The following is a 12,272-nucleotide window of genomic DNA, read 5'->3' on the forward strand; positions in this document are numbered from 1 at the left end:
GACTTTTTCCCCTGTGTTTTCTCACTTAAACCCGGATTGTGTCGTCCGCATAGGGTCCGGAAAGAACTATACGTGACAAAACCCGTGCAAACATGGAGAGAAAATACAAACTCAACACAGACAGCACCCCAGGTCCAGAGGTGAACCCAGGTCCCCACTGCACCACCGTGCTGCCCACTGAATTTCAAAGGTAGTGATGGATTTAGGGTTTTTGTGAATGTCACGGTAGAGTGAATTTTTATTCACCTATGGTGAAGCTTTGAGTGCACCCACTGAAGAGACACAACCGCTCCGTAAGAAACTGAAACATATTATACCAATTGTATCATGCCGACAAACAGTGCATTGTTTTATAATGCAGTGTAATACACAACAGTATATTATTTGTATAAACATATTCATTAAGCATACAGTAAATATATACAGTGTACAGTAAATACGAAAAGGAAAGAAACGAAACACAACATTTCAGCTGTCAGGTCACCTACGGAAGGCTCCACAGCTGAAATGTGTTTCTTTTCTTCTTTTTCAGCATGGAATAAACCTTTACTTGTTTTTTTGTAGCTTGCACATGCTGAGGCAGCTACCTTTCTGAACTTATACAGTATATATAATTGCTTTCTCATGAGTGTGGTTTTTGTGCTCGAAAAATATCTCATTGGTAATTATATCATTTTAGTCCAATAAAACGAGGGTAACTATACTGTAAAATAATACAGTAGACAAAACAGTGTATTTACAGTACAGTATATAAACAGTACAGTCCAGTTATGTATTAATATATACCATAGTTATGTTCTTGTAAAAGGCAGAAAGCATACAGGTATAAAGTATGGATACAGTATATATTTCTCATATATTAGTGTGTTTTGGGGCTGACCAAAAATGAAAAAAACATAATTGGTGATTTAATGGACATCTGGCAAAAATGGACATCTCTTCTCCCCAATTAGTCCACTAAACCAATGGTTTCTTGTATTACGTCTATCAAAATTAAATAAACCATCTTTACGGAAAATATCACACAGCAATGTTTAGTTTCAAATGAATTTTATGATGTTATGTAACTGTTTTAATTTATTTTCTGACACATTCACTAACTTCAAATCAGTAACCTAAAGCCACTGAACGCATTTTGAATTTCAGGTATGTTCAGGTAAAAGGTTTGCTGTTGTTCCCCTTAACTCAGGCCTCAAAAAGAATTGTAAGACTTCAACTGGAAACTGCACTGATCTCTCAGGCTGTTAATACCTGCAGCTCCGTGTTTGAAGGCCTCCTTTATCAATGAGAAATGTCATATCGGCAAATACTTTTTTGTTTAGGCTTGTACACATAACACCGACATTCGAAAGACAAATGTGAGCATTGTTGCGGCCTGGATTATGCAGTGGTTTGCTTGATCCCACCAGTGATAGGATTGCAATATATGTGAATGGATCTGTATGAACGGAGCTGGCCGTGTTTGTGTATATCATGGTGGAATGCATAAGGATATGGGCACAGGCCCACACAGAGCACCAATCGCTGCCGATGCACCGGATACTATTCACTCATGCAGACACAACCTGCTCAAATATCATATTTCTCGGCTCTCATCACTTCATTAACCCTTATCTTACAGCAGCGCTACTTTCATTTTATCTGGCACACTGAAACTCAACAGTAATCCCCAAGAGCACCAGACTATAATTTCAAACAGACACAAAAAGCACAGTGCAGAGCCTCTTCTCCATTGTAAGAAAATACATACGCAGTACAGAACAGAAGGACGGTGTCTCAGGGTACTTACAGGAAGCTTGGAATCATCAGGAGAGTGTGGAACAGCGTCCTCTGCTTCGTAGGTATAAAAATCCAGAGGGGCGCAGAAATAGCCTGGCTGGACATCCGCACACTGTCGGCCAATGATGTGTGGGCGACAGTCACACTGTCCGTTCTCCATCAGGCACCTAATGTCCGAACACACAGGAAAGGTGAACAGTTAGATGTTCGTCAAGGACAACACAGTTAGCTTATCTTTTCCCAACAGGGTCAAGAGGAGGTCCAGTGACTGCTACACTGTACTCTCAGCTGTTCAAACTCAGGAAAACGACTTCTACGAAGCATCTGTTGAGCTTCAGTTTCTGTTATTTTAATGATGTTATCTTACAAACCTCCTTTTAAGAGATTATTATTTTCAAAGCTTTATTAACCTACGGTGTTTTTTGTAGGTTTCATCTGAGAAGCCAGATTCAATCATCAGTAGTTATAATCATCATGTCAAATTGACTTTTATCACAGGATATTGTTTTCTAACAATGCTACGTTATACACAAAGCACTGCTACAGTATATTTGCTCAGCTTTGTCTGGTCATTAATTACATGTGACATACAGTACCTGTTATTGTAGGCTCCTCCAAAATCACAGTCACAAGCCCTGCAGCCTGCAATGTCGTTACTGAGGCCCCAGTATTCTGGCTAAAAGATTACAAAGCAGATGATGACTGTTCTGTACCTCTACATCTCAATCTGTACATAACTCACTCTGAAGCCAGACTCTACAAGCAAAAGGATAAAATCAGTTCCTGGAGTGTATAGAGCACTCTTTTAGATGCTTGTATCCTGACTGTACCTACAGTATATGACTATACCTATAATTGTCCTTTTTAGTGGACATATGAAATCTGTGTGGACACAGAGGCCTGTCCCGCTGGACTGAATCAGATTCAGAATCACTGAGTTGGCATACCCTGGGCTTATTGTCAATCCATGTCAACATAATGTGAAGGAAAACACAGCTGGTTCCCATTAACCTGAAACTTATCAAGTACTGTATATAACTGCATATAGAGCTTACCAGACACTGGTTGCAGTAGCGGCCTGTGACATACCGCTTACATGAACAGTCACCACTGATCTGGTCACACGGTGCTCCTCCCATTATAATTCCACGAGGGTCACAGTTGCATGCTTGGAATATATATGAAGCACACAAAATTACCTTCAGAACTTCTGTACAGGAGTGTTACAGTTTTATACTCAAGTCCACAAATCGAGTGGGATGCTGGAGGGTTTACACTTTCAATTTGTTGTAGTTATTAACTATGACAGCATTACCTGAAAACAATTCAGAAACTTGATGCAACTTAGAGTTCTTATGAAACAACAAGGATGCTTTCTAGCCATTTTGGTCTGCCATTATCAAAAACAAAAACCACTTAAAAGGGAAGTGCAAAGCTATTTTTATAGTTCACGGTTAGAAAGAATCAGCATTAATGAGAGCATTTCAAACCACAATAAAAGTAAAACACAGTACACAGTTACTTGTAAAACCTCCAATTTATATCACAAAATGACTAAATTTCCAGGTATGTGCAATGCCATACTCTCGGTTCAGAACAAGGCAAAAAAACTTCCGGTGATGTGAAGCAACCGTATTACATTGTAAAGAAGCAGGCGTTCGAATACATCTCTATTAATCCAATAGCAATATTGCTCTTGATTTTTCGAGACAGTTTTGCGAACAACTGCTGACTACTTGTTCTGCATGCAGATCACCTTGTAACATTTCTGCAGCACAACTGCATCAGCTGCACAACCTGCACTTATTCGCACATGCATCACATTAGGCATTACAGTGACTAGTGAGCAGGAAGGGCAGCATCTCATCACAATTTGTTGGAAATGAAATGCGAGTTTGCAACAACATGACTTACAGTACTTTCACAAAGTTATTAACTTTTTCTGTAACTAATTAATTACCAGTCTGAGAAATTGGGACTGCAGTTCCCCTTTAATATCGTGCTCACTTTGCCTAGGAATAATTGCATGTTATCACAATATTATTTTCATTTCTTTAGTGGTTTGTTTGTTTTTTTTAAATCCAGCAGCGTGTGTTCCTTCGCTAATGAGCTCAGTCTCAAACAGGCTTGTCTCAGGGCCCTGTCCCTCACTCACGCTGGCACCCCAGGGGGTCATTCTGGCTGAGCCCGTAGAAGCCCTCCTTGCAGCAGTCGCAGCGGGTGCCCTTGACGTTCTGCTTGCAGCGGCACTGGCCAGCAATCATCCCGATGTCCAGGTCCGTGAGGCTGTCACACACCCCGCCGTCCAGGGAGCCCACGGGGTCACAGTCACACGCTGCCGAGGGGAGAGAGTCGTCAAGCAACACACAAGTCAGTGACGGCTGATTACAAAGTGGACACAGCTTAGTGCCCCCAGATGAAAGATCTGTGACCCAGAAAGCTGCTATTTGTCTCTGGTCAAAAAAAATACCTTGTGTGGCTGCATGTAGAGTGTCTAAAAAGGTAGGGGAGGGCTAACACTGAGCAAATTTTAATTTACCCTGGCATCCTGGCCAAATTTCCCATTGGCCTTTACCAATCACGACCTCCTAATAATCCCCATCTATGAACTGGCTTCATCATTCTGTTCTCCTCCCCATTGAGAGCTGGTGTGTGGTGAGCGTTCTGGCGCACTATGGCTGCCGTTGCATCACCCAGGTGGGGCTGCACATTGGTGGTGGTGGAGGGCAGTCCCCATTACCTGTAAAGCACCTTGAGTGGAGTATCCAGAAAAGCGCTATATAAGTGTAAGCAATTATTATTATCCAGAAAAGCAGCAAAAAACGACTCCTTTACCTGAGAAGCTAAGTTTACCTTTTGAAAACCGGGCTCCCCTGCCAGTTATTTTATTTTATGTAGATTAGTGGTGCGTTGTTCAGTTCAGAAAACAGTACACTTGCTGTTTTCACAAGGGCCAGCACTCACGTATGCAGACAGCTGGGTCTCTGATGTCTCTCAGGGGGTCCTGGTAGTAGAAGGGTTTGCACATCTCACAGTTGCGGCCCATGGTGTTGTGGAGGCAGTCGTCACAAACGCCTCCGCTCACATTCCCTGTGGCCTGGTACACCGCCATGTCAAAGTGACAACGGCTGGAGTGACCATTGCAGTTGCATTCTGGGAACAGAACAACAAAGATTAAAATTTAGAGGAAGGCTAACATAATCAGGAATCTTTGTTTCTAGAGTACAACAGGAATACACAGGCTGATACGCAGGGCTATCCAATGATGTACATTTTCATGTCTGCATTATTGTGCTCTTCCTTCACTTAAAGTATGACGTATGAAGTAAAGAAACTACTTCCCTTACTAAGGGTACTGTATTGTGTTAAGGGTGCTGCTGTATGCAGCTTTGTGCCACAGCCGTAAGAACATTTAAGGGATAACCTAAAGGGTGGATTAATTGAGGTATTTTTTTAATGTACCCTGATACTATATCTACTCTGCGATAGTTCTGTGGAATTCATTTTTACGTCATTATTTGAAAACTCAGCTAACATTTAGTAAGATAAATCTTCACGAATATAAAAAAATCTTGCAGGTGTAATCACATCTGAATGCTAAAGCTAAACTGTATCAGCCTTAATTTACTGAATTTTATTTATTTGGTAATTGAAGTCATCCTTGCAAACATATACATTCTCATAAAAACCACAATAATATGAGTAACTTATTTTTTTTATTTTCAGAGTGGATCCTGCCTTGTGCCCACTGCCTGCCGGGATAGGCTCTGTCTCCCCCGCGGCCCTGTTCCCTGATGGGCAATCATCTGCTGACATCAGGGAACACTTGCGAATCTCCAGGCCTCGTGGGCACTCTTCCCTGCGCCTCACCTCTGCAGGTGTGCGGGTTGTCTGCCTCAGCCGGACTCCAGGGAAGATCGTTGTAGAAGTCTTTACACCGCTCGCAGTTTAAACCCTCGGTGTTGTGCTTGCAGACACATCTGCCATGAATCTGCAAAAACACCGAAAGTGGCTTAGCTGGCTGTTTAAGGAAACATCACGTCACACCTCCAATGTCATTGTTCATTCTTCTTCACTTCAACAGAACCCCCCCTGTTAAGCTACATATAGGTCTTTTCACTTTGTGTGCCACTTTAAAATACTGAGAGATGGGCCAAAGGAATGTTTACCCACCATTCCTGGCACCGTGGCAGTGATCCCAGCGATGGGGGCACACTCCGAGGCATGGCCATAGCAGAAGCAGCTGCCACGCACCACCAGCTCATAGAGTGCATAGTAATACTTCTGCAGCACCTCCGTGCGCCTGTCCAGGAGGTTGTCCCCCAGTGTGTGCAGTTTGGTGAAGTTGATCCGCAGGTTGGTTATCCGAAGGAGCTCTGAAAAGGCAGAAGGGTGGGAGGGCACTGCAAACTGGGGCTAATACAGTATTAGACAATTTTACCTCCAACATACCTATCAACGGAGGTGTGCTCAATATGTATTGTACCACCCACCAACTCAGAACTGCGTGTTTCTCTGTCGACATGGCACAGAGTATGAAGTTCTAATTGAGTTAACTGGTATTTTCCATCAGTCTTCTGACTCCAGCTGCAGCTCAGCTGTGCTGGAGAGTTTAGGAAATAAGCCATTCATCCACAGAATTAATTCTCTGCAGACATTTATGGTTTCATGTTAAGACTTGTTCTTGATGTTTACGTCTGGGTTATGTGTCTCCAAAAGATTTCTTAACAAAAGATGTTATAGATACAGGCAGGATACTTGCAGAAGATCTAACTAGATCAGTCCCCTGAATTGGATTGCAAGTCTTGCACATGACCCATACATTGCAAAATTGTAAGCATATTTATCTACCTATTCTGTGATCATTTTGAGCGCATTATTCACAAAGCCCTATGACCATTACTTGCCTGGCTCACACATTGCTAATTCCACTATTCAGCAAATCTATAAATTAAGCTCAAATAAGACAAATAAGTTCCTTCACAATGTAAAATATCTTGGCAGTACAATGAACATAACTATTAAGTTATCGTGTATATTTGTTCAAGGCGGAATGGTGGTTCAGTCTTTAGCATTGCTTCCTTGTAGCTCTACCTCAATTCCTGAAGTACTGTCTGCGTGGAATTCGTATGAACTTCCTCCATTTCTTCTGGGTACTTAGGCTTCCACCCACAGTCCAAAGACATGCCCAAGAACATGCTGGTACGTTAATTGGCTTCTGGAAAAACTGGCTCTGGCGTGAGTCTGCGAGCATTTGTGCCTGTGTGTGTGCCCTGTGATGAACTAGTGTCCTGTCCAAGGTGTATCCTGCCGTGCATCCAATGTTTGCCGGGATAGGCTCCAGCTCCTCCTGTGACCCCGGTTCTAGATAAAGCAGTTAGAAGTTGGATGGATAGACGGGTTCAGCTAAGATCTGTATTAGGGGTTTCCCTTACCTTGAATCTCCAGGCTGTAGGGGTCTTTGACGTCAATGGCAGGGTCGAGCACTTTATAAATGACCTGTGGTGGGAGAGAGAGAAAGACTTTAGAAAGCACCGTGTGCGTCTCATGGCCACAGGGAGGGAGCGGGACTCCGGAGGCGCTCTCTCACCTCCCCCAGCGTGGAGGGCTCGATATCAGAGTAGCGCTCCTCGCAGATGACATCATCGATGAGCTGCAGGGGTCTCGCTGGGACACGGGGGAACATTTTGGTGCAGTTGTAGGAGAAGAAGCGGTACGGTTTCCACGTGCGCCCGAAATCCGCCGACCGCTCAATCAGCATGGCCGCTGGGCGGAATGTCTGGAGAGCATCAAACAACGGGAATTATTCACAAGCCCTTTCAATAATGGTTTATTTAAATGTTTCTGCATAATAGCTTTATAATCTCTTCAATACTTCTACACAAGACGTTACAAGTCAGCAGCCATGTCACCGTGCAACTCACAACGAGCAGCCCACTGAAGCTCAGCAGGTGTGAGCCTGGTCAGTACCTGGATGGGAGACTCCTGGGGAAAACTAAGGCTGCTGCTGAAAGAGGTATTACAGGGGGCAGTAGGGGGTGCTCACCCTGCTGTCTGTGTGGGTCCTAATGTCCCAGTATAGTTACAGGGACACTATAATCTTAAAAAAATCTAAAAAGGCGCTTCAGATGTGACGTAAAACTGGGGTCCTGACTCTCTGTGGTCAGTAAAACTCCTATGGTGTTTCTAAAGTGTAGGGGTGCTACCCCGGCATCCTGGCCAAATTTCCCATTGGCCTTTACCAATCATGACCTCATAATAATCCCCATCTATAAATTGGCTCATCACTTTGTTCTCCTCCCCACTGATAATTGATGTGTTGTTAGAGGACTGGCACACTATGACTGCCGTCACATCATCCAGGTGGGGGCTACACATTGATGGTGGTGGAGGGGAGTCCCCATTACCTGTAAAGCTCTTTGAGTTGAATGTCCAGAAAACCGCTATATAAGTGTAAGGAGTTAATATCCAAGAAGAAAGATTAGCAAAATTCACAGTGTGACTTGCTTCCTTAACGAGGCCCCTGCAGATAAGGTAACAGACGTCTGCTCCTGTATATCCCATTCACTTGCCCAGAGCTACAACAATCAGCTTTCTCCTCAAGTAAGGGTTTTCACAATCCGTACCTTAAACTTCATTATGAGGTGCGTGAAGTGAAACTCTGCTTCCAAGTTCAATCGGATGCTGACATTCTCTTCTCCTGGAAGACAGGACAAGTTAAATCTTCAGTTACTCTGATTACAAAAGGAAAATCCATTTTGATGGCTTACTTAAATCGAAATGGCTATGGTATTCACATTCCACATGTAATTTCGATATTTTAAAAACCTGCTGTAAATTTGTATAGAAAAAAAATTACTCCCAGGAAATTCAGTATCTAAAAGCATTTAACATAAAGCTTTACCAAACATTCTAGCATGTTCAACGTCTTCTGCACATTGATCCTCATTTTTCATTTGAGTCACGAGCTGATAACTTTCAATAGGTACATAAGCACTGCTATTACATTACAATCAACTGCTGCTGAAGCATTGCATAGAGACACAAATAACATCAGAGACCTCAGCCTCAGTATCTCCGCTATATTGTATTTTGACACTGCTGATTAGGGGGTCATTCCTTAGAAACAGTTTAAGCACTCACCATTTGCTGACTGCCACCAGGTGAGATCCCCATTCTGGTCCTGTAGGTAGATGACGTTGCTCACACGATGGCTATTCCTGTGCCAGATGGGGTCGTATGGCCTTTGGGAGTCACACAGGAAACACTTGTCTGATTCCTAAATGAAGGTGAAATCCGCATCAGTTGATACAGAATTCTGAAGTCAAACTAGGCGGAACTGCCTACTGTCTTGACTCACCTCACCATATACTTTTGTTATGATCAAATAGAGATTTCATTGAATTAAGTGAGTTTTGTCTATAAATCCATGTCTTTGAAGCATCACGGATCCTTGGCAGAGATTAAAAACAATTAAAGCTGGTCCAGTGATTACAGCATTACTTTCCATTTAAACACGGACACCTAAATATAAGAATTGGGTGTATGTAGTTTAAGAATAAAGAGACATGATATAAAAATAAAAGAGAAGTTATTAAATTAGGTCATTCCTAAATCAACTTTAACAACAGAGATTAACATTGTGGAATCAAACCATGAGTCTAGAATAAGCATTTCTTAAATGTTGTAGTTTTATTTCTGTGTATCCTGAACAAATTAGACTGGGCACGAACTGGAGTTAATTCAGCATGTAAATGGAATTGCACAAGGTTTTGGAAAACTCCAAAAAGGCTATGGAAAACACATTGTAGTCAACAAATAAGAGTTTGTGGAAGCTATAAATGCAGGACTTTACCTTCTGATCCCAGAACCTACAGTATCGGGTGATATCAGAACTGATCTTGGTATGATCTTAATCATTGTATTGCTTTCAATTTTAAGTGCAGCTTTAGTAGAAAAAATTGAAAAAGGGAAACAGTTTGAGGATACCCATCATCAACATTCCTGTTTCCCTGTGGATTGTGGTAGTGGTGATGGTGGGGTAATTGTAACTCTGACGGCTCTTATGTCCTTCATCTGTTGTAGAATCGATGAAAACTACATGGAAATGACAGATATCTTTGTGGAGATAGGAGTCTGCCAAGAACCTACCTAATGCACCTTTCAGGAAAGTGATCAAGGAGTTTATTTTAGACTTTATCTGTCCAGATTGCTGCATCAATGAAGGAAGAAGAACAATCTAATAGCTTGCATTTTGAAGAAAATCTAGGATGCAGTCTAAGAGGTCAAGAGTTAACTTGGACACATAGCCTGTGCCAGCCAGAGGGAGCTCAGCCCTACAGATTACTGGGATAATCACAGGAGGTCGGAACAGAAAAAAATGCCAAGCATTTGAGAAACTTTGCTGTCATGTGAAAGACGTCTCCCATAGCAACCCAGTTCAAAGAGTTCAAGGCAGAAATCAACAGAGATTTGAAGTTTAAATGTTGTGCTCTGCTTCAAAAGCCTCTCACGTCCTCTCTTACTGCTCTACCTCAATAGACTGCCATCATTTCAGAATGCAAGCTCACTTCTCGAGAGAGTGTTTCTCTCGATAGACTACCTCAATAGACTGCCATCATTTCAGAATGCAAGCTCACTTCTCGAGAGAGTATTTCTAACACATATATAACAGTTTCTTCCAATCTTCTTTCACAAAATGTATCTAAAATTGAAAATAATAAATCCTGTACAAATAAAGCAGCACAGTATGAGTGAGTTAAAGCACATGTTCTTTTAAGGGATACGATAATAATTTATTACGTTTATATTGTTTGCTTGTAGCTCTAATTAATCACTGGTACTCTAAGATACAGTATGTGAAATTAAAGCCTACATCCTTTACCAGTCCACAAATAACAAGATTATAATCTCAGTTCACAATACAGCACCAAGCTTTATTACAAATTCCTCAAAGTTACCACTTTAGATCAGTAGTGATTACAGATTTAGTTCCAGCCCATAAACTGGGTTAAGAATTTGACAAAACTAAGAAAGACCCCTCTTTGTATTATTTGAACTGAAGCAGTCAACAAAAAGATTACTAAAGTGTAGCTGCATAAAGCGATTTAGTAGGTTACTTGGAGTAACTTTAGAAGCAGGGCAGGACAAAAACTGTGGAAAACATTGCAAACCATAACAACCTCGAAAACCAGTCAAATGGAGCATTGTAGTGAATCTACTGAGGAAACAAAAAAGAGGATTAAAGCTTGTCTAAAAAACGAAAGATTCTCCTCTATCAGAAACATAAAAAGGTTTTGAAAGGTTGGTTAGCCTTGACTTACAACCATCTGTTGTTCCAATATAAAAAATCTGCTATCATACATGAACAACACAGGTGTATAGAGCAATTTACCCTACATTTGACTAATTGCAAGATGCACTATCCTTTTGAAGGCTGCAGATGAGATGCCAGGATAGAGAAAGAAAATCCCACTTCCTTCAGAAGCAAAATTCTAATAGAGCCAAAAGCCAAACAGCATTACAGCAAACTAGTACTGCTGTCTACCTCTCTCTCTTAGCTTTTTAGGTGGCCAGAACAGTGATTTTCTGCTCTTTTAAAGTAAAACAAGCATACATTCATATAAATACAAAAGAGCTCCACGTTGGGTGTTCAATGCGTACAGTATGTCCCTTTCATTGAACAAACTTGGTTGGTGGAACAAAAACAAAGAAAGCATCTTGGTAGGGTTTTGTTCTGAACTGTTCGAAAAGTCAAATTTTTTTACACTTAAGAATGAAAGATAAAATATCCAAGAGATTAAAAATAAAAATGTCTTTTTTCCTATATATTATGAGGAGCTGGAAGGCAGGACCACTGTGAAAGAAGCATTGATTTAAATTGATTTAAAGTTTTAGCACACAATCCTCAGTCACTTGTGGGGGTGACGGATATCAAGCATCTACAGAGCCTGAACATACTGAGGAAGAAAAGCAAACAGCAAGGACAGCACCTGGTAATGTCACGTATAGGACTAAAACACACAGAAATGGACGCTTCAGATTCAGGTTTTCTCAATGCAATATTTTACAGCCCCTCCTATGTGGCAAAAGAAAGGAAACTCTTAGAGCAATGAATGCAGCTCTTTATATTAAAGTCTTTGCTGTTTGCTCTGAGGAGGCACAAAACATTACAGCAAACTGCAATGGCAATCATGAGAAATTCTTAAGGTTAAACTAGAAATGCACAATTGCATGGACCATTTCATGTCAGACACAGAAAGACAATTCACACCTGAACTGTTCGAAAAGTCAAATTTTTTTACACTTAAGAATGAAAGATAAAATATCCAAGAGATTAAAAATAAAAATGTCTTTTTTCCTATATATTATGAGGAGCTGGAAGGCAGGACCACTGTGAAAGAAGCATTGATTTAAATTGATTTAAAGTTTTAGCACACAATCCTCAGTCACTTGTGGGGGTGACGGATATCAAGCATCTACAGAGCCTGAAC

At 41.4% G+C, this 12,272-nt stretch overlaps 1 protein-coding gene across 3 annotated transcripts in view; it reads right to left on the reverse strand.

Annotated features, from left to right (window-relative positions):
• lamb2l (laminin, beta 2-like) overlaps nucleotides 1-12,272 on the reverse strand; it is a 67,830-nt gene that overhangs the window by 25,902 nt on the left and 29,656 nt on the right. For all 3 annotated transcript variants that reach the window (XM_088916769.1, XM_088916768.1, XM_088916770.1), the window contains exons 4-14: nucleotides 8,923-9,058; nucleotides 8,406-8,479; nucleotides 7,370-7,558; nucleotides 7,215-7,278; nucleotides 5,953-6,155; nucleotides 5,650-5,770; nucleotides 4,744-4,932; nucleotides 3,935-4,114; nucleotides 2,835-2,947; nucleotides 2,376-2,455; nucleotides 1,790-1,946 (exon numbers count right to left, since the gene is read on the reverse strand). In XM_088916769.1, the coding sequence (XP_088772895.1) occupies nucleotides 1,790-1,946; nucleotides 2,376-2,455; nucleotides 2,835-2,947; nucleotides 3,935-4,114; nucleotides 4,744-4,932; nucleotides 5,650-5,770; nucleotides 5,953-6,155; nucleotides 7,215-7,278; nucleotides 7,370-7,558; nucleotides 8,406-8,479; nucleotides 8,923-9,058 (1,506 nt within the window). The remainder of the gene's footprint in view (nucleotides 1-1,789; nucleotides 1,947-2,375; nucleotides 2,456-2,834; nucleotides 2,948-3,934; nucleotides 4,115-4,743; nucleotides 4,933-5,649; nucleotides 5,771-5,952; nucleotides 6,156-7,214; nucleotides 7,279-7,369; nucleotides 7,559-8,405; nucleotides 8,480-8,922; nucleotides 9,059-12,272) is intronic.

Source organism: Atractosteus spatula, chromosome 5 (genome assembly GCF_055471065.1).
Source record: "Atractosteus spatula isolate fAtrSpa1 chromosome 5, fAtrSpa1.hap1, whole genome shotgun sequence".
Taxonomy (NCBI): Eukaryota; Metazoa; Chordata; class Actinopteri; order Semionotiformes; family Lepisosteidae; genus Atractosteus; species Atractosteus spatula.